General features: G+C 48.3%; 1 protein-coding gene across 1 annotated transcript; it reads right to left on the bottom strand.

Annotated features, from left to right (window-relative positions):
• Positions 1–19,034: 19,034 nt before the first annotated feature.
• On the bottom strand, positions 19,035–21,952 carry LOC136496517 (UNC93-like protein 1). The gene is made up of 2 exons (XM_066492216.1): positions 20,632–21,952; positions 19,035–19,561 (listed from the first exon to the last, which is right to left on the bottom strand). The coding sequence occupies exons 1-2, from the start codon at positions 21,807–21,809 to the stop codon at positions 19,318–19,320; spliced, it is 1,422 nt and encodes a 473-aa protein (XP_066348313.1). The 5' UTR covers positions 21,810–21,952; the 3' UTR covers positions 19,035–19,317.
• Positions 21,953–22,841: the final 889 nt, after the last annotated feature.

Below are 22,841 nucleotides of genomic sequence, written 5' to 3'. Positions count from 1 at the left end.
TCCAGACAAGGCTTAGGAGCTTCGGATGACCCAGCTGGACTTGTCGGCAAAAATAATTGGCGACATTAACCTGTGTGGAGGCGAGGCAGCACCTGTATAGGGTATGCCATCAATAAGTCAGCTAGAAGCACCATCAGTTTTAAGCCAACCAGCGAAGCCTACGGTCTCGACCAGCCAGGCATCGGCGGGGCCATCTTCTTCAGCTCGACCAGTACAAGAGTCCCTGAGACTCGAGCACAATGTCAGGCCTAGCGAGCAGCAGGTGTCACGTGCCCCGATCAGCCAATAGGATAGGCTATAGCTGTAGAAGAAAATGTAATTGTGTTATTGTAAACTTAGACCTTTTTAGGCAAGCTTGTAATAACGTAACTGTATATCAGCATAAGCTTGTTTGTTTTGTAGAAAACGTATTTAAGCTTGGATCTCATGTTGGTGTAACTAAGTGAGAACATGTTAGCGTTCTATTTAGTTATACTAGTTTAGTCGACACGTCATCCTGACAGGTTTGTATGGCCCTGGTTTGTCCTGTGGTCAAAGTGTGAGGTGCATAGCCTGTGCACACGTAGATGCACACAAGTCAAACTAGAGGGGACCTACCAATCACCCATAGCATAGAGAGCAGATCCCATGCACGCGTTGGGAGGAACCGGAGACAGGGCCTGCTCTGAAAACTCGGGAAGGAATGGTGGTTGGTTTTGACTGGTTAAGTTAGAATAACAATAGACTTCGAAGTGACACATTAGAGTGGTCGGAGAAATCATAATAGCTTTATTGAATTAAATCAAAAGTACAAGAGGAGTACATATCTTAGTAGTTAAGCATAGAAACGCCTAAGCTTGTCGATGTGCCATGAATTGGGTACGTCCATACCATCTAGGTGAGCTAACCTGTAAGATGTTGGTCGTGTAACTTCCTTGATCATGAAGGGCCCTTCCCATAGAGTTGCGAATTTGTGGACACTAGCCTGATTCGTCTTCCACTTCAGGACCAGGTCCCCAACCATGAAGAATCGCTCCTTAACATTCTTGTTGTAGTACCTGCGCAAAACAGCAAGGTATTTGGTTGTATGTACGCAAGAATCAAGCCGCTTCTCTTCTGCATTATTCACTTCTAGCTCCCGCACTTCATTGGCCTTGTCTTCATTGAAGTTTTCTACCCGTGCTGATCTGAAAGCTATATCTGCTGGGAGCACTGCCTCAACACCGTAAACCATAAAGTATGGTGATACGCCGGTATTGCGACTGGGCTGGGTCCTAAGGCCCCAGACCACAGCTGGTAACTCTTTAAGCCATCTTCTAGGAGCTTTTTCATTTTCTCTGTACATCCTCTTCTTAAGTGCGTCCAAGATCATACCATTTACCCGCTCGACCTGTCCATTAGCTCTAGGGTGCGCCACCGAGACGTATTTTACTACTATGCTCCTTTCATCGCAGAAGTCCCAAAAAGCGTTCCCGGTGAACTGAGTACCCAGATTAGTGATGATGCTATTGGGTATGCCAAAGCGATGGATGACCTAGTCGATGAACGTGACAGCCTTTTCTGAAGATGCCTGTACCAGGGGCATGTACTCTATCCACTTAGAAAATTTGTCGATCAGCACAAAGACACATGTAAACTTCCCAGGAGCCTGTTTGAAGGGCCCGATCATATCCAGTCCCCAGCGTGTGAAGGGCCAAGAGGCTGGTATTGTCTAGATCTCATGTGCTAGTACGTGGATTCTCTTGGCAAAGAACTGACAACCCTCACAATGGTGGACTAGCTTCTCTGCATCGGCTACAACTGACGGCCAATAGAACCCTGCTCGAAAAGTCTTGCCAACCAGCATTCTCGAGGCCACGTGGTTGCCGTAGGAGCTAGAGTGGATTTGGTTCAGGAGATGTTCGCCATCCTCCTGGGTTATACACTTCATCAAGATTTCCTCCTTTGCGTTCTTGCGCCATAATTTGCCATCGACAAGCAGATACTACTTACTACGACGCATCAGGCATTCGTTTTCTATCTGATCGGTGTAACCGCTACCATCTATCAAGTACTTGATGAATGGTACTCTCCAGTCAGGCTCATTAGTGGTCAGAGGTGGCTCGGTTGTGTTTGACGCCGGAACCATAGCCACCAATAGCTGGTCTGGAGGCTTGTCGATCGTGGGATCTTCCTCTTCGATGGAAGGCATGAGCAGGTCTTGAACGAATACGCCATGTGGGACTTTGGCTCGAGATGATCCTAACTTTGATAGCACATCTGCTGCTTGATTTTTGTCCCAAACCATGTGTGTGTACTCGATGCCATAGAACTTGCCTTCCAGCTTTCTGATCGATTTGCAGTATGCATCCATCTTTTCGCTGGTCATGTCCCAGTCCTTGTTGAGTTGGTTGATGACCAGAGCTAAGTCTCTATAGACATAGAGACGTTTGACACCAATCTTGACCACAATGCGCAAACCATGTAGGCATGCTTCGTACTTGGCAGCATTATTAGATGCTAGGAAATAAATCCTGAGGACGTATCAGAGCTGCTCCTTGAATGGTGACATGAAAAGGACTCCTGCTCCTGCGCCATCAATGTTGAGAGAGTCGTCGAAGTACATCTTCCAATACTCATCGGGCCCCTGAGAGGCAGGTGTGCTTAAGTCTGTCCACTCGACGATGAAATCGATGAGTGCCTGAGACTAGATTGTAGTATGGCTTGCAAATTCCAAGGAGAAAGGGCATAGCTCCATTGCCCATTTAACGATGCGCCCGTTCGCATCCTTGTTGCGAATGATGTCTTCTAGAGGGTACTCGGTCATGACCACCACACGATATCCGTCGAAGTAATGTTTCAACTTTCAGGATGTTATCAGTATGGCGTAGATTAGTTTCTGAATCTGTGGGTACCTGGTCTTGGATTCATTGAGTACCTCACTGATGAAATAGATTGGTCGTTGTACCTTGTAGGCATGGCTAGGCTCATCACGCTCAACCACCATGGCAGTGGAGACCACTTGATTAGTTGCCGCAATGTAAAGCAGGAGGGTTTCGTCTTCTCTAGGAGCAGTGAGGACCGGAGGTGATGTAAGGAATTGTTTCAACTGTGTGAAGGCAGTGTCTGCTTCCTCCGACCACTCAAACTTCTCGGATGCTTTGAGCAGCTTGAAAAATGTTAGTCCTTTTTCACCTAATCTTGATATGAAACGACTGAGAGCAGCCATGCATTCGGTAAGCTTCTGGACATCCTTCACCTTTTTGGGTGGCTTCATGTCTAAGATAGCTTTGACTTTCTCTAGGTTAGGGCATATGCTGTCGTGACTGATGACGTTGCCAAGTAGTATACCAGAAGGAACACCAAAGATGCACTTCTTTGGGTTTAATTTCCATTGGAATGTATTAAGGGCTGCAAAGGTGTGTTCTAGGTTGTCAACAAGGATATGTGCTTCCTTGGTCTTGACAACTACATCATCAACATAAGCCTCGACGAGGTTGTCTTTTATCTCGTCTTTGAGGTAGGCCTGTATGGCACGTTGGTAGGTAGCCCTAGCATTCTTGAGCCCGAACGACATGGTCATGTAGCAGTAGGCGCCGAAAGGCGTGATGAAAGATGTCTTGATCTGGTCATCCTTTTTGAGAGTGATCTGGTGATAACCAGAGTAGCAATCGAGAAAGGCAAGCAGCTCGCAACTGGCGATTGAATCTATGACCTCATCTATGCGAGGTAAGCCGAAGGGGTCTTTAGGGCAGTGTTTGTTGAGATCAGTGTAATCAACGTACATTCTCCATTCATTATTCTATTTGCGTACAAGAACCGGGTTGGCTAACCACTCTGGATGATACACTTCTTTGATAAATCCGGCTGCCAAAAGCCATGTAACTTCTACCCTAATCGCCTCCTTCTTATCACGAGTGAACCATCGTAGCCTCTGCTTGATAGGTTTGGCCTTGCCGTTGACATTCAAGGAGTGCTCGATCAAGTTCCGAGGTACACCGGGCATGTCAGTAGGTTTCCATGCGAACACACTCACGTTGCTTCTCAAGAACCCGATGAGCGCGTCTTCCTATTTAGGATCCAGGTTGGCCCCGATAAGGGCTGTTTTGCTGGGATCACCATCGACCAGCTGGATCGCCTTGTGCTCCTTGGACTTGATGTTTTTGCGTGGAGCCTCGAGCTCTAGGATCTCTAGGTGGTCGGCTGAGGTCTTCTTGGCGTTGAGCATGGTCTCAGCCATGCAAATAGAGAGGTCATGGGCCTCTGCTATTTCGAAGTTGTCGTCCTCGTAGGTATAAGCTGTGTATATGTTGCCCCTAAGAGTTAGAACCCCTTTCTCGATAGGCATCTTGAGTACCAAATACCTGTAGTGAGGTATGGCCATGAATTTGGTGAGCGATGGTTGACCAAGGATAGCATGGTACGTGCCATCGAAGTCAGCGACCACGAAGTTGATGTAGTCGGTGCGGAAGTGGTCCGGGGTACCAAATTGCTCAGGTAGCATGATCTGCCCGAGACGTGTAGAGCTCTGTCCAAGGAGGACACCCCAGAACTGTGCCTCGTATGGCTTGAGATCTGCCTGGATTATCTTCAGGGCTGCTAGACTATTCTTGAACAGTATATTGATGGAACTGCCGCCGTCAATCAGCACTCTATCGAACTGAACCTTGTTGATACAAGGATCGAGGACTAGAGGAAAATGTCCTGGCTCGGGTATTACAGCCCATTGGTCCTTTTTGCTGAAGGATATCTCGTGGTGAGACCAAGGAGGGAGCCGTGGATCGGCGATGAGGTTGTCGGTGTTGGCCACGTTTAAGCAGACATAGGCAAGCAGCTTGCGTTCTCATTTGGTCTCAATGGACACTTTGCCTCCAATGATGGTGTGGACACGATCGATTGGCTTGACGTACTTGTGACGGGGATCTACGTCTTCATTGTCGTTGTCCTCATTGCGTTGTTCCCCTATGTCGTTAGGCTTGTCGGATGTATCCGGAGCCTGTTGATGCGTGTAGATAGACTTGAGAATGCGACAATTCTCCATGGTATGGTTTGACTTGGGATGGAGCTGGCAGGGCCCTTTCAATGCTATGGCGTAGTCTTCTTTGTAGTTACGACATCCGCCACCTTTTTTAACGGTGTTGACCTCACCACCGTCTTCCCGAGCACGCTTGCCCCTGTAATCGTCACGGCGATTACACCGCTGATTACGCTAGTTGTGGTGGTCGTGGGAGTTGTTACGCTGGTTGCGGTGATCAAAATTGTCGTTCTGACCATGGTTGCCATGGTAATCGTCGTGGTGTGGGGGGTGGTCGGAGCGTGGAACCCTTGCTGCTTCTTCGATGATTATCTTTTTAGCATCGTCGGCATCCGCATATTTCTTAGCAGTGGCTAGAAGCGCTGTGACTGATTTAGGTCTCTTATAGAGGAGCTTGTCCCTTAGGGAATCATGGAAGCGGAGGCCAGTGATGAAAGCCTCAATTGCCTCGTTGTCAGAGATTGACGGGACCTTGATGCACATCTCCGAGAAACGCCGAACATACTCACGTAGTGGCTCATCTTTCTGATCTCAAATCCGCTGCAGATCATATTTGTTGCTGGGTTGCTCACAAGTAGCAATGAAGTTGTCGATGAAAGCTTGCTTGAGCTCCTGCTAAGAATCAAAGTAGTTCGCCGGCAAGCTGACCAGCCATTGGTGCCCGGCATGGCCGACGGCGACTGGGAAGTAATTAGACATGACGTGCTCATCAGCCATGGCTGATCTGCACGTAGTTTCATAGAGCATAACCCATAATTCAGGGTTCTCCTTTCCGTCGTACTTCTGAAGTTTCTCGAGCTTGAAGTTCTTGGGCCATATAACTTAGCGAAGGTGAGAAGTAAACTACTTCAAACCTGGAGGGCCATGGGTAGTGTTGTATTTCATATGGCGATAGCTTTTGTGGGATGCACGATCATGGGCTCTTTGGTTAATGCGATCACGTAGATCACGTTCTCCGAGGTAATGGCGGAGATCGTTATTGCCATCGCGGCGATCCCGGTTGGCACCCTGGTTAACCCTGCGACCGCGGTTATCACAGTGATTGTCATGGTTGTCTCGGTGGTTGTCGTCCCGGTAGTTGCGGCGGTTGTCGTCCCGACCACCATCATGGCCACTATTTCTGCCTTGACGGTTGTCTTAGGGGTCATCGTTGCATGAGCCACGTTGGTTGAGTGGCTATGAGCGACTTGAGTACTGGCGGCTATGGCTTGACTTGACTAAGACGGATGGAGCCCGGGCTTGATTTACAATCTCTATGGTCTGAGCCATAGCAGTCGTCAGGTAAGCTTGTATATCATCCCGAACTGCCTGGGTTTTCGGGGTATTGGGTAGTCGTTGCATTGTCGCCATAGCAACAGCTACGTTGGCGCTTGGAGTCCTGAAGATATGTTTGTTCCCCACCCTGTCGAAGGCATTGTTAAGGTCGCGTGGCTGGACCCTTATGCGTCGTGCCTCCTCTTCTGCCTCAGCTTCGATTTGTCGGCGATTAAACTGGTCAATATTGCGTGCTTCACGTGCCAGCCTTTCTTGTTCTGTTTCGCCAACTGCCGGTGGTTCATCATTACTGACAACATTGATCAAGTCCCTCACCTTGGTGGGAAAGATGGGAATCGTGGGAACCCCGGGGCGTGGTCTGGGATATCCATATCGTATTCAATGCCTTCATCATCATGATGCTAGAGCTCGGTGTGGATGGAGGCATTAGATGCGACACCAGACGAGGAGCTTGAGCCACCCTCTTGAACTGTGTGGACGGATCCTTCTTGATAATCCTTAATCCGGACCACGTTGACAAAGTTGCGCAGGCCGTAGGGTTGGGCCTGGTAGTTCTCCATGGAGGCTTCATACTCGGAGAGCTGGAGACCTATCGCAGAGGCTGGCCGGCGACGAGCGGAGCGCCCTTCAGGAGTAGATGTGACCACGAGATCCATACCGAGTCATGCAGGATGACTGGCTCAAGCTGGTCGGGTAGATCTGTTGTGGGTAGTGGTTACCTGCTTATTAGGTTGACTTTGAATTGGACTTACCAGAGCTAGGGTTTTAGCAAGTTTGGTACTGACCCGATCGATGGAGTCGAGCAGGTCGGTGTTGTCAATCTGCTTCCCTTTGTAGCGAGGAAGCGGACGATGGGTTGTCGGCGTGGCTGAAGACGATGCGGGCGTGGCCGAAGCCAGATCCACCGTGGTCAGAGCTGTAGCCGATGTAGGTGAAGTAGTGGTTGACATAGATTGAATCCACGCCTCCTCTGTGGTCATGGCGATGAAGTCGTCGGAGCCAGTGGTCCAGGTGATCTGACCGATGGTGAACGTGAGGTTGTTCGGTGTAGCCATGGAGCCGGGGATGATGACCATCTTGTTTGCCTGGAGAGCAGTACGCACACCCCCTACCTGGTGCGCCACTGTTGACAAAATATGGTCGGCAGTCTACCTAGGGGTATGCCCAAGGTAGTAGATTGTCGGCAGACAGATGCGCAAGCCACAAACAAGATGGTGATGCAAGACAGACATGAGGTTTTATCCAGGTTTGGCCGCCATGAAGGCGTAATACCTACGTCCTGCGTCTGATTGTATTACTGTATGTCAATGAGAGATGTTTTTTATAGGGGTCCCCTGCCCGCCTTATATAGTCTGGGGGGCAGGGTTACAGATCTAGAAACTAATCCTAGCCAGTTACAATTGCCATAGGTGGCCGGATAAGGATTCCTATTCTAACCAACTAGGATCTTGCTTGACCTCCAAATCTACCTTGATTCCTTGCGCGGGATTCTGAATAGATTGGTCGGGCCACGTGTCATCTTCTAGTGGGCCAGACCCCTTGATCCGGGCTGGCCCAAGCCTAGCCGTAAGGGTATAGGGGTTAATACCCCCACACGTGCACCTACATTCAGGGAGTGGACTACAAAGGACTCAATAGGAGTGTCATGTCAGCGATCTACCACATGACCTGGAACATAGGGTGTATCTACAGGTAAACAACGTATAAGCACCACGCTTACACAATGTTGACCACCCACCCATGGATCCTTAAAGTGAGCACTATACATACTTATGCATGAATATGATGATAATCCAACTATACTAAGCATATATTCAAAGTAGACGATGAACATTATAATGAAGAACATAAATGAGATGAATATTAATATTGTCATAACAATTGTAGCAAGTATATAAAGTAATGGAGATACAAAAGAGAGGGGGTACAAAGATTATACCAAACCACGTTCTTGACAAGATCAAGAATCCAAGCAAAGCTTGCTTGCCTCCCCCTAGACCTAGCCTAACTAGCTATGCCCTAGAATTGGTGGAGCTCTAAGGATGATTAGGGTTTCTGTCTTCTCAAATGACTTATCTAATGCCTAAGGGAGGGGGTAGGAGCTGGTATATATAGGACAGAGCATCCATCATGAGCCCTTGGATCAAACTGACTTAAAGGATGGCGTAGATGCAACCTAGGAGGTGGTGGAGAACTAACATTGCAACGCAGAGGCTGACAGTGGGCCCCAGGGGCCAAGCGGCCACCCAGCAGCCACTCAGGATCTGCCTCGGTGTGGAGTTCTCTTGAGTCTTCTGGTATTCATTTCGTTGCGTATAAGCGCGATCAAATATGACATGTAGGTCCACCTTGATGGTTTTCTAGAAAAACCCTGTAGAAAATACAGATTCACCAAAACTCGTGGAATTTGTTAGTTTAAACCCTTAGACCTTCGTTGGTGATTATATTTATGCCCTTATGCATGTTATAATGATGGTTTATAATGGTTGTTAACTACCGTCAACACCCCTCGAGTGACATGCTTACATGTATAGGGGTGGCTCAGTTGGGAAGGTGAATGGTCTCCACCCCACCTATTGGTACCTCGATAGAATGTTCAAGAAGACCATTGACAACAAGGGTGGTGACAAGGGTAATATTGCAGATTATTCCAGGAACCTACTCCACAGGATGGCACCAGGTGCATGACCTTTTAGAATATTTGATTTTATCTGGTCTGAGATTAGGAGCATGGGAGTGAGTCCCCTCAAGAGTTGTGGATTTGCACCTTACATTATGCATATGATCGAGCAGGTGACAAGGCATACATTTGAGTATGACAAGCAACATAAGATGTTGAAGATAGTGGCTGACTTGATAGAGGTTGGAGTTCCTCCACCTTGTCTAGGAGTAGGAGCAGCAGTAGCAGAGGTAGATGCACCTGAGGGCAGTGCAGCAGCAGCAGGAGCACCTCCTCCACCATGTGCTCCTCCACGTTCTTATTCTCACCACCGCAGCCCTCCTTCTCCCATTCGCAAGCTCTTCAATGCCATATTTGGGATGTGCAAGGACAGTGAGGTCAGATAGCGGAAGGAGAGGGAGACTAGGAGGAATGACACCAGACTCTCAAGTAGATTTTTGAGAACTTGGAGCTTAATCCTCCTAGGTCTCCTATTTCAGATGATGACCCCCTTTAGTGAGACCAAGACTGAGGATCAGAGATAGGTCAGATATGACAGACAGTTTGCTAAGTTTCTTTAGCGATAGGAGCAGCAGGAGCAAGAGCAGGCACTGCAGTACCCTAAAACCTTGCCACTTCAGGCTAGAGTGCCTTCTGACTTTTAGCCACGTCCTAGTGCAGGAGAGCAGTTTGCTTTAGACTTTTGGGGCGACCTCACTGGTGGATATGGCTACTCTGGGTTTGGTGGCCATGACCCTTCTGGTGAGGGTGGTTCTCATCCATTTGGTGCTCCACGCTTAGAGGATGAGGATGATGGCGGACAGGATGACGACGATGATGAGGAGTGATCACAGCTTCTAGATACAGTTTGCAGCCCCTTTGTGCTTTGTTGACCTTTTGACGACCTTTTGTGGTGATAGATGACAAAGGGGCAGAGAGATTGATTAAAGCTTCAGGATGGTTCATTTGTTTAGCTTTTATACCTGGAGATATGTACTGCAACTGTAGTTGTCTTTATATTTTGAGCTTCATTAATGTGTCATGTTTAGTTGAGACAGATTATATGAGCCCTAACTTTGTATCATGTATGTGATGAGACTTGTTTCTTATGGATGTATCTTTTGAGACTCATGTATCATGATCGTTATCTTGTAATATAATCTATCTTAGTGGTTTGTGGACTTGAGAAATCTTTGTGATGAGTGCTATGTGTGTGTTTTACATGTTGTATTTACTTTCATAAGGACCATACATGCTTAGAGTGGATTTGTATGATGTGATGCTTTTATATATTCCTTCTTTGTGTGATATATCATGTCATATGCATCACAGTTTTTATTTTGTCACACACACTTGTGCCCCATGGATGCAATGATTTAGGGAGTGTCGACAAAAGATGCTCGGCAGTCCACCGAGGGGTATCCCACGATGGTAGATTTGTCGGTGGGGATGCGCGTAATCAGGAACCAGATGGTGACACAAGGCGCAGAGACAGTGATTTAGACAGGTTCGGGTCGTCTGAATGACGTAATACCCTACGTTCTATGTCTTTGGTGTATTGTATTGAATACATTATCTTGAGTAGAGGACCCCTACCTCTCCTTATATACTCTGGAGGGGCAGGGTTACAAGTAAAGTATCCTATTTGGTACTATACAATGTCTTGCGGTGCACGCCGAGCAGCGCTGTGCACGCCTTGATCTTATGGGCTAGGCCACCTCCGATGGTGTGGCCCACGTCTTGGGGGCCATACCCCCACAGTTAGTCCCCGAGCCTGACAGTAGGTGATGCAGTCACATGGTGCTAGGGTCATAAAGTAGAAGACCAACCGAGCAGGCAGCCAGTCCCCAGGCGTAGCCTCGAGATGAGAACAAGCACATTCACCGCAAGGTGAAGTGTGCCCACTTAGTCCCCAAGCCTGCTGGAAGATGAAGAATGAATCTTGTAGCAGGGTCAAAGAAGTCTAAAAGCTTGCCGATGTCATCTGACATATGCGTATCAAGACCCTAGACATGCCGCCCAAGATTAGCACCCTGATCCGAACAGCATAGAGCAGCTTGATAGCACACCGACAAGACGTAGCAAGATCCGAGCAGCAAGGGAGTCCCCGGCGTCGCTGACGATGACCGAGCACCGAGGAGTGAGGAGTCCCCGGCGTCGCTGTCGATGACCGAGCACCGAGGAGCGAGGAGTCCCCGGCATAGGTAGCGATGTCCGAGCACCGAGGAGTCCCCGACGTCGCTGGCGATGACCAAGCACTGAGGAGCGAGGAGTCCCCGGTGTCGCTGGCGATGATCGAGCACCGAGGAGCGAGGAGTCCCCGATGTCGCTGGCGATGACCGAGCATCGAGGAGCGAGGAGTCCTCGGCGTCGCTGTCGATGACCAAGCACCAAGGAGCAAGGAGTCCTCGGCGTAGGCGGCGATGTCTGAGCACCGAGGAGTCCCTGACATCGCTGGTGATGACCGAGCACTGAGGAGCGAGGAGTCCCCGGCGTCGCTGGCGATGACCGAGCATTGAGGAGTCCTTAGCGTCGCTGGTGATGACCGAGCACCGAGGAGCGAGGAGTCCCCAGCGTTGCTGTCGATGACCGAGCACCGAGGAGCGAGGAGTCCCTGGCATAGGCGGCGAGGTGCGAGCACCGAGGAGTCCCCAGTGTAGGCAGCGATGTCCGAGCACCGAGGAGTCCTTAGCATAGGCGGCGAGGTCCGAGCACCGAGGAGTGCCCGGCATAGGCGGCGAGGTCTGAGCACCGACGTAGCTGATGACATCCGTGCGGTGAAGTGTGCCCACTTAGTCCTCGAGCACGAAGAATCCGAGGGCCGAGGAGTAACCGGCGTAGCTAGCGATGAAGCACGAGCGGTGAACAGTCTGATCAACTGGTCGGTGACGGAGTCCATGAACCAAGCGGTCCGACCAGTTGATCGGTGGAGAAGTCCGAGCACCAGGTGGTACGATCACCTGGACGATGATCCTGCAATACAAACATGTACAACGGGTAGTACATGATGTAAAAATAAATAAACTCCAGAGAAAAATCAGCAATGGTGATGAAACGACGTATGCAGTTCGGCGATCAGTTGGCGTGAAAATATATTTATGTTTAATATAAACCGCCCGAACAGTTAGTGTGTAGCTGAGTCTCCAGCCCTAGCTAGCCCATAGTCCATAACGTCGAGCGCGGAGCCCGTGCACGTGTAGGAGGAACAGGCGTGACCAAGGAGCCGCTGCCGATCACCCATAACGTAGAGCGCGGAGCCCGTAGCACGTGTAGGGAGGAGCCGGAGACAGGGCCATCTCTGGAGGCTTCCGAGCATCAACAGGACTGTTCGAGGGTTCGGAAAATCGTTTGGAGAGCAAACATGGAGAAAACAGTTCGAAAAAACATTATGACGATATACGGAGATTGGAGAATATTTAGAAGAATATTAAAACGTGATTTAGCTTTAGACAGAGTGTCTGGTCAGCGGCGTATAGCATTATCTGGTCAGTGACGCAGGCAGCTTGCTTGCAGCTCGGTGGCGACGAGGGATGTCGGTGAGGGCCACCGAGTAATAACGACAAGACAACGGCGAGGGTCGTCGGCGAAGGATGTCGGCGAGGACCGCCGAGCGGTGACGACGAGTCGACAGCGAGAGACGTCGGTGAAGGATGTCGGCGAAGGCCGTCGAGCGGTGATGATGAGTCGACGACGAGGGACGTCGACGAAAGATGTCGGCGAAGGCCATCGAGCGGTGACGACGAGTCGACAGCGAGGGACATCGGTGAAAGATGTCGGCGAAGGCCGCCGAGCGGTGATGACGAGTCGACGGACGTCGGTGAAAGATGTCGGTGAAGGCCGCCGAGCAGTGACGACGAGTCAACGGCGAGGGACGTCGGCGAAAGATGTCGGTGAAGGCTGCCGAGCAGTGATGACGAGTCGACGGCGAGGGATGTCGGTGAAAGATGTCAGTGAAGGCCGCCGAGCGGTGATGACGAGTCAACGGACATCGGCGAAAGATGTCGGCGAAGGCTGCCGAGCAGTGACGATGAGTCGACGGCGAGGGACGTCGACGAAAGATGTCGGCGAAGGCTGCTGAGCGGTGATGACGAGTCGACGGCGAGGGACGTCAGCGAGAGATGTCAGCGAAGGCCGCCGAGCGGTGACGATGAGTCGATGGTGAGGGACGTCGACGAAGGCCGCCGAGGGCAGCGGAGGTGAGTCGTCGACGAGGGCTGATGAGGGCAGCGGCGGCGAGTGGTCGGCGAGGGCTGACGAGAGCAGCAACGGCAAGTTGTTGGTGAAGACGACCTCGAAGGTGGTTCCGAGATTGGATCTCCTGTCGCAAGGGCTGGTGTAGCAGTGATGAATCGTCGTCGTGGACCGGGATGGATCTCCACGAGATTGACGACGAGAACGCGTTGTTGATTTAAGATCCATCTGGCTTGCCATGGATCAAGCGCACACCCCTACCTGGCATGCCAACTATCGACAAAAGATGCTCGACAGTCCACCGAGGGGTATCCCACGATGGTAGATTTGTTGGTGGGGATGCGCGTAATCAGGAACCGGATGGTGACACAAGGCGCAGAGACAGCGATTTAGACAGGTTCGGGCCATCTGATCGACGTAATACCCTACGTCCTATGTCTTTGGTGTATTGTATTGAATACATGATCTCGAGTAGAGGACCCCTGCCTCTCCTTATATACTCTGGAGGGGCAGGGTTATAAGTAAAGTATCCTATTTGGTACTATACAATGTCTTGCGGTGCACGCCGAGCAGCACCATGCACGCCTTGATCTTGTGGGCTGGGCCACCTCCGATGGTGTGGCCCACATCTTGGGGGCCATACCCCCATAGGGAGAGTCTCCTATGCGTTTTTAATATGTGCAATTGGCATTTGAGGTCATTTTGTGAATTCTATTCATAAGCACATATTAAAGGGGAGCCTCTCATAAATCATTGAACCCAAAACCTTAAATATTTATATCTTTTTATAAGTTTTAATTAAGTTGTCATCAATCACCAAAAAGGGGAGATTGAAAGTGCATCTAGCCCTTTAATGGGTTTTGGATGATTGAATGACAATATGATTAAAGGTCTAACCTATGTGTTAAGTGTTGGGTAGGAAATGAGTTATCTCATAGGTACTTAATGAAAGCCAAAATAATGTATTGTTGTATAATCAATCTAGTTCAAACACAAGACAATAATGCAAAGATATTCATGCAAGGCTTATTCATTATGGGATTTCTATAAATAATGTGAAAGCAAGCACATTGAGACTTGGTTAAAGAGACATGAGGGGTTGCATATGCAATGCTCTCACATTCTAAAGCTTGCTACATTAAAAGACAATTATATTGAACTTAATGGATGATTCAACACAACGTGTTACTTGATGGCTTGAGATGGTGAAGATAGCAAGGAAAGGCTTTGAGGTACTAAGCAAGGGTGAAAGACAAGCGATGGCTTGGCGACCGAGCAACCAAGCTAGGATGAAGAAGAAAGTACTTGCATTTAGTTGAAGTACCAATCAAACCATGACGATCACATTTGAAGTGGAGAAACAAATCTTGGATGAATCATTGAAGTGACTTGATACATTTGGACTTAACTCATATTTATTGAATACAATCAAGTCACATGCTCAAGATGGCTATGCTCAAGGAGAAAATCAAAATTGACATCATGACACCCTCACTTAATGAAGATTGAAAGTTATGGCAATTGGTTTGAAGGGAATCAACTCAAGTGGTTCAACCACTGTTTTCATTTGATCTTGAGTTAATAGGTATGTCGTACTATTAAGAGGGATGCATCATCTTGATAGATACTTATTCATAAGTGCTCAAGTCAACCTATGTGAAGTTTGAGTGTTTGAGACCCAAAAGAGCTAGCATGCGTTTGCTGAGACTTGCAGATACCGAACGTGTCTGGTATTTGCCCAGCCACATCAACCTTCTTGGTGTTTTCGATTAGGCTCATCGGAAGTTTCGACAAACGTCGGGAGTTCCGGGGCGCGGAAGTCCTGGCAATCGTCGGGAGTTCCGGCGCTTCACAGCGACACTAACTTAGTGACCATTGGGGTTGTACAGGCAATACCGGACGTGTCCGGTATCCCCAAACGGCTAGTTTTTCAAAGGGGCTATAAATACCCCTTAGCCTCCACCTTTGGAGGCTGCTGATTCTGCTGACATTTTAACACGTTTTTTAGCCTTGAGAACACTCTCCAACCTTCTCTTAGTAAGTGATTGATCCAATTTACAAAATCCATCTTGTGGGTTGAGTGAGATTCAAAATTGAGAGCAAGCCACCGTTGAGCACTTGTGCATATTTGTTGATCTCGTGATTTGTATTTGTTACTCTTGCACTCTTCGGTCCTAGATGATTAGGTGTCGCCAGAGAGCACCCAAGAGATTGTGGTGTGCCTCGGAAAGTTTGTAACGGTTCGATTCCACTGCCGCAAGGGAAGGGATCAACTAGTGGAAGGAGAAAAAGGAGTTGGAAAAGACTCTGGCTAGAGTGGCCTCCGTGGTCCTCTAAAGCTGACCTTCGCTGGGTCGCTCGTAGCCTCCTCAATGGAGAGTAGGACTCGACGGAGTCCGAACTTTGGTAAAACAATACCGTGTCTCGATGTATCTTTACTTTTGAGCTTGTCTTCAGGTTACTAGCAGCTGCCTGCAACTTAGTGTGAAAGGGGAATTCGAAAGGAGAAAGTTGAGAGCTAGTATGCAGACCCCGTGTACACCGGATACGTCCAGTATTGGAGGACTAAGGAGACTTTATTTATTTGATTGTTCTAATTTTGTGTTGCAGGGTCGTAGCTCCTAGATACTTTCTCTATACCTTTGTATTCTTTGTGTTTTACTCGTGAGGGGTTTATTTCTCTGACTTGGAGTTTCTAAGTGATTGGAAACTCCAACACTAATCGTTTCCGTATTTTAAAGGGTTAAGGGCCTGTTCGGATGGTATTAAAGTCGGCTGAAACTGTTTTTTTTTTGTGAGAGAAAAATACTGTGTAAGCCAGCTGATAAGTTCAAGCGAACAGGCCCTAAATTTTAGAAACACATATTCACCCCACTCTAGGCGGCATCCTCGGTCCTTTCAAAGGTCCCTCCCAAAGTGAGGTTGTTTTGGTGGAGGGTATCTAATGACTTTCTTCCAGCAAGACAGGTTCGGTTCTGTTTAAGAGACATATCGAGCTTGTGGCCTTCTGTGAGGACTGTGGTGATCCAGTAGAGTCTATCAAACATGTGTTGATGGAGTGCTCGATAGCTAGAGCTTTTTGGCATCAGGTCCGGCTGGGTACAGGGGTCAAAATTCCAGATTGGAACCCGGTGACCTGGACCACTGATCTCATATCAGATATATGCATGAAGCGTGATACCGCCCGCACTCATTCTTTGCGGTATGTGGGCATTATGGATGATGCGAAACAAGCGTAGGCATGGAGAGAAGTCCATGAGTGTTCATCAAGCTGTGGTGTGGGCTACGGACATGGCAATTGACCTCTGGCAGATTAGTCAGTTGCTGCAACGTGAGAAGCCAAGGCTTGAACTGAAATGGAAGCCGCCAGATCTGAGCTGGATTAAAGTAAATGTTGATGCTTCGTTTCAGGAAAATGACAGTGTGGGCGCGACGGCAAGCATTATTCGTGACCACCAAGGCGCTTTCAGAGTGGCACAAGCGCGCTGGTATGAGTAAGCAGGGACTGGATGCTTGCATGATGGAGGTGCTGGCATGCCGGGATGGGTTGATGTTGGCCAAACAGCATGGGGAGCAGAAGGTGCTGTTGGAGACTGACTACCTCGAACTAGTGAATCTGTGGAAGAAGAAGCATCTGCAGCGGTCTATCGTTAATCCCGTATTGAAGGAGATAGAAGACAGTCTTGCCTTTCATGAGTTTATTATTTCCTTTGGTAATCGTATTTATAATAAGGTTGCTCATGTTACATCGACTGGAGGTATGGCATGTAACTCCAGCGTGTGTCTCTGACTTGGTGATGTCTGAGGCCTCGGCCGATTGATTATAATGAAAGGCAGGCTATTAAAAAAAAAACATTTTGATGTGAAGCCATCCTGGTGCATAAATAATCTATATAATCCAGCCAATTAATTGGCGGTAAGGGAAATCCCACCACTTCAATCATCCGTAGTATATATATACTTCTGCAAATTTCTGATGGAGACAATTAGTTCGTGTAAGAAAACAAATTTTAAAAGTTTGAAAAAAAAATGCTATACAGATCAGTGGCATTTTTTCCGCGATCGAGCATAGCCCGTTATATACGGACCTGTGGCATGGAAACAAGAAAACGCAAGAGGTAGCTGAATTAATGGGCCAAGCAACAATCTGCATGACACAGGTGGAACGGAAGAGCAAGAATCACATGACTAACTAGAATGTGCAGGACAAACAACAAACTCCCCTAACTTCTGAATATCATTCACTTGTCCAAATTTGAAATGAGAAATGTTAAAAACAATTTGATAATTAATAAGGAGAATATATAAGGAAAAGCTTTGCTCCTTTTTTTTTTTTTTGATCGGAAGCTTTGCTCCTCTCGTAGTTTAGGCAAGCAAGACGTGCGGTCCGAAGCCAGCCCACCGGGCGGTCATGCGTTCGTGGTGCTGCCGCGCCCAACGACAATGCAAGGCCACGTACGGCGTGCGCAGTGCAACCCCCAAATGCAGCCTGGGTGTGGTGTGGGTGCACACTGCACAGTGTACGTACACACGTATCCGTGCCGCGCAACCTACTATACATCGGCATCATCGATCCTGGCCCGCCGTGATCAAATGTAGGAGTATATTCTCTTTTTTTTTTTTTTTAAAGTCATGGGGGAGAGGATCCCCACCAGCTGATTTTTTATTGATTGCTTCCTCCGTGCTCTAATAAGTCAGCAGCAGATCGAGAATTACGTCTTTTTTACATCTTTGCAACATATTGCTCACATACATGGCTTCCTATTTGCGACGCTGCTGTGAAAACACCAAGCGAGTTATCCGCGAGTGTACTCCCTCGGTCCACGAAAGAATGTAATTCTCATGTTTCAAGAAGTGAAACAGTTTCAACTTTAACTAAAATTGTATGAAAATGTACTAACACTCATGAGACCGATCATTAGATTAGTTATAGAATATATTTTCATAATAAATTTATTTTGAGACATAAAAGCTAATACTATTTACTATAAACTTCATCAATTACTTTGATTGCCATGTTTTTGCATAATTGCACTCTTTCCTGTACCGAGGGAGTACTATCCGTCCTTCTTTGGCCCCGTTCGTTTGTCTTAAAAATGGTTTGTTCGGCTTCTTTTTTAGTCGGAACAGTATTTTTTCAACTAGTTTCAGTCAAATTTCAGCCAGTTTTAGCTTCCACAATTTGACGTCTGACACACACGTCATAATTGTCTGACGAAGATTGGTGCCTTCGGACCTGAAAATCACTCCATTCCTGCGTTTCCATATATAGGTGCCAACAACATAGGTTTTTCCCAAAAGGCTTTAGCAAAATCACACCTTGAAATCATATGATCCGCCGATTCCGGCTGCAATTGACATACCTCCTCGCAAACATCCGTGTCAACGACCCTCTTCCGCATCAGGTTTACCGGACATTGGATTCTAGCTTCCTTGCATTAGCAGCCAAATGAAGAAGTGCACTCGCTTTTGGCGCGTGGCTGCCCCCAAACAAAAAATTATGATATCGCAAAAATTATGATATTGCATTAACACCAAGCGAGCTTTCATACTCATTTAATGAGGTGATACATATTTATTAGCAAAATTATGATATCGCAAAGAAAAAAGTTAAACAAAAAAAAGTGGAGGTAGGAGACGAGTTTCATCCTGGTGAAAGTGAAACCCGGTAATTAGCACCATTTTCAAGAATGAAACTGCATTAAGATAGCTTATGGTCTCATCCCTATGTGATTTCTGGCTGAAATAAACAACACCTGATGATTTCTGGCCCAAGTATATTGAGAGAGATAGTGGTAGTTTTGATGATTTAGTTAATGCAGTTAAAATTAGCATTTATTTATTTATTTATTATGTTGTATAAAGTCCTCACTTGTTTCTGTGCACACCATAAATTTAATTTAGGCTCTCTGTATGTTACACCAAGGACAAGGAATAAACCTTTCATTGCTCAAAAATGGCATGTGTTACACCACGGACAAGGAATAAATGCAAGCATGCTCAAGCTAATAACACAGACAGAGAGAATAATAATCACCAAACGAATACTGTCATCCCCATCAGGTAATCCACATACATAGAAACGCTACACCCTAAATAATCTAGCTTTGTATAGGTACTCCAGTTGTTTCTTGATTTCTACAACTTCCATGAAAAAACCCGTAACATTAACATGCATCTTGGTCTATCCTTTGCTTCCTTAGTGGAAGCTGGTTGGTGCCGACAGCTTACTACCTTTCTCCTTGCCGTCCTCCTCCACTGAAGAAACCGAGTAGTCCTCGTCCTTCACGGCCAGGAACACCAGCAGCACAAGCAATGGGTAGCTGATGGTCATGAGCCCCCAGTTCACAATCAGCTGGGATATCAGGGACGTGTGTTGCTTGTCTACTTGCCATGCCACCGCCGCTCCCGCACTCTGCACACCCTTGTAGAACCCAACGTACCTGCATCCATCAGAGTTGGAAGAGTTGTTCAGACAAAGAGGATTGTTTGTATTTTTAGATAAAGGAATTTTATTCCGGCCTCTGCAAGAGTTTTGCACTCAACCATACATATGTTTGTTTATTAATCCACGGAGCATAAGAACCTGTCTGTTTTTGTCTCTTCTTTCTTTCCCTTTTTCACACAGCCTGGCAGCAGGATAGTAATTTACTGCTAATGCTGTCCCAAATTAAATTTTATCAAAAGAAAAAAAAAAGGCATGTTGGAGAAGAATTTTTGCGGGAAAGCTGGATAAGAATCTCTATCCCCAAATCTTCTCAAGATTGTTGGAAGTCCTTCGTTATCGGAGATGACCTACTAGTATCTTGCCTTAAGATAAGATGAACTTAAGCTGGGAAAAGGATATTGCAAGATGAAATTTGGCATCTTAAAGATGAACTCTGTTTCATCAGCATCTTAAAGATGAACTTAAGCTGTCTAACATGAACTCTGTTTCAGCATCTTAAAGATGAAATTTGGCATCTAAAGAATATTTGCAAGGTGGCCACTCATATAAACTCCTGGTGTATCTTCTGTGATTCTCAATTCTCATCGCTCAGTACAGAAAGAGTCCAATGTTCCACGTCTTCAGTTAGGGTAGATTCTTTGTATGAAAAGGACACAGCCTAATTCGAGTTTTGACGATTAAGATGGCAGCATGGCTTCCAATGGTTAGTAGTTGGTGGAATCTCCAATACAGATCTACTGAATTTGACTAATAAGGAATTGGCAGGAGTGCCCTATCGGATCCCTTCTCTCGGAATTAAATATTTGATCACTTCACTCTGCTATACAGACATGTCTTGTTCTACGAACTATGTTTAATTCCTACAATCCTTGTTCCCAAAAAAAAAAAAAAAATTCCTACAATCCTGAATTGTCAAGTGATGAGGATCTTGAATCACTCAAGAACATTAACTGAAGATACTAGCACTAGTTTCAGGCAACAAGATCACTCGGGAACTTCCCCCTCAACTAAGCTAGCAATCTTGTCTACGTAATTTGAATAGTAGGAGCAGAGTAATTACTGTACCTGCTGAGGATTTGGGAGTCATTGGCGAGGGCGCCGATGATCCAGTAGATGAGGCTCTGGAACATGGCATCCAGCAGGCCGTAGCTGAAGTAGAGCAGGAACGGCCCGGCGTAGCGGTGGCCTTCCTTGAAATCGATGGGGTCGGACAACGGCACAGCTCTGTACTTGAGCTGGTTGGCCAGACCGCCTCCCCAGATGGCCGTTCCGACGACGGCGACGGCGACGACCCCGAACAGCCCTCTCTTCCGGCGGCTGGCGAAGCCGAAGTCGAGGAAGTAACCGATGCCGGCGGAACCGATCATCTGCGCGCCCCAGTAGAAGACGTTGTTGAGCCCCTTGGTGCGGAGCGTGAAGAGGCCGCCGTTGACGTTGTTGAACTGGTAGGTGTAGAAGAAGTTGCTGGCCCAGGCGGCCGGGAGCACGAGCAGCATCTTCCAGTTGGCGAAGAGCTTGAGGATCTCGGCGCCCTCGGTGGCGGGGGAAGAGAAGGTGACCCTGGTGGCCTTGGTGCCGTCGTCGCGGACGATCCTGGTGGGCGGCAGCACGAGCACAGTGAGCGCGGCGCCGACGAGCATGAAGGCCATGAAGGCGATGTACGTGCTGTCGCTGACGTTTTTGGGCTTGTCGCCACTGTTGTAGTTCAAGGAGAAGGGGAGGAGGCCGCCGAGCACGCCGCCGAGGTTGAAGAGGCACCAGAAGAGGGAGATGTAGGTGCCCCGGCGGTTGGGCGGCGGGTACGACGTCATCACGGCGCCCTGCGCCGCCCAGAGGAACCCCGCGCCGGCGCCGAGCAGCGCGCCCGCCGTGACGGGGAACACCTGCGAGTGCCGGTGGTGGTTGTAGTAGAGGAAGGAGCCGGCGTAGAGCGGGTAGGTGAGCGCGCCCAGCATCAGCGTCGCGCGCGGGCCGAGGAGGTTGTGCGCGGCGCCGCCGAGGACGCCGAAGACGGCGAAGCAGGCGTAGAGCGCCGTGTTGGCGTTGTCGGCGGTGCTGGCGTCGACCTGCCCGCCGCCACCGAGGCCCGACAGCGCGTTGAACATGCCCGGGCAGCAGAAGCAGATGAGCCCCAGCAGGGATACCTGCGCCAGCGGCGAGTTGTACCGCAGGAGGCCGCGCTTCGCCGGCACCTCCAACGCCGCAGCCGCCGCCGGCGGGCCCTCTACCTCCGTCACGGCCATTGCCTTGCCCCCCTCCCTGCTGATTGGATAATCTGATTTGATTGGTCTCTTCTCTGGTGGCGGTGGGGGAAAATGTGAGCCGCGCTCCCGTCAGGGGAGTCAGGGTGGGCGTCGCCGGATGGAATCAGTAACGGAGACCAAGGCGAAGACGGAGGGTGGCATATATATAGGAGATGGATCCATGAATCCCGAGGGCATATACAACCCATAGGTCCGTCTTTAAGTGCCTCGAATCTATCATATAGGCAAGTATAAAGATTAGTCATACAACCCATAGACAGAGTTATATCTCTAAGCTATTTAATGCTTTGCATGTAGTTAAGATCAACTATAAATAAATATTTGTATATATTGTGTGGCTAGTTGATAGAAAATATATCAAAGATAAATAAGAGCAATATAAAGGGCGTATCCAGTGCAAAGAGCTCCTGCTCTGTGCGGGTCTAGGGAAGTGTGTCAGTGGCAAGTCTTACCATCGCCTGTGCAATGCGAGAAGACTAAGACTCTACCGCTTGCAGAGCAACATAATTACAATATTTTTTACAAAACCATCGATACACTGATTATATTATATATTAGAAAAAAATATTGCACATATATATTAGGAATAGACCCCCAATTTTTACTCGCACCAGACCACCGTAATGCCAGAGCCGACCCTGATTCTATGAAGCACATTTCATTAGTCATCAAGTTCTGTGATCAAGGAACAATTCTACTAATCCCAAACAGCCTAACCAGCTTCAATTTACAAGATCAAGTGATTAATCAAGAACGCGCACGCCATAGCTGGGCAGGATTGCGCTCGTCGACCAACAGTCATCGTACGTTTGCCGAATCCCACGGAGGCTAGCTGCGCTCTCCGGCAGCGGCTGCGGCGCATGACACCACCTACCGAACGACCGCGATGGCCAGAACAGTTGCTTCCTCCGGCGGCTTGCAACGAGATGCCCGTTGCCGCGATGGCCTCTCCGGCGGCCTGGAACGAACGGATCTCTTGAGCGAGATTTCCCTGAACCGCGCGCACTGGAT

The sequence above is a fragment of the Miscanthus floridulus genome, chromosome 12 (genome assembly GCF_019320115.1).
Source record: "Miscanthus floridulus cultivar M001 chromosome 12, ASM1932011v1, whole genome shotgun sequence".
NCBI lineage: Eukaryota > Viridiplantae > Streptophyta > Magnoliopsida > Poales > Poaceae > Miscanthus > Miscanthus floridulus.
This window is presented reverse-complemented; position numbering and strand designations above follow the sequence as displayed.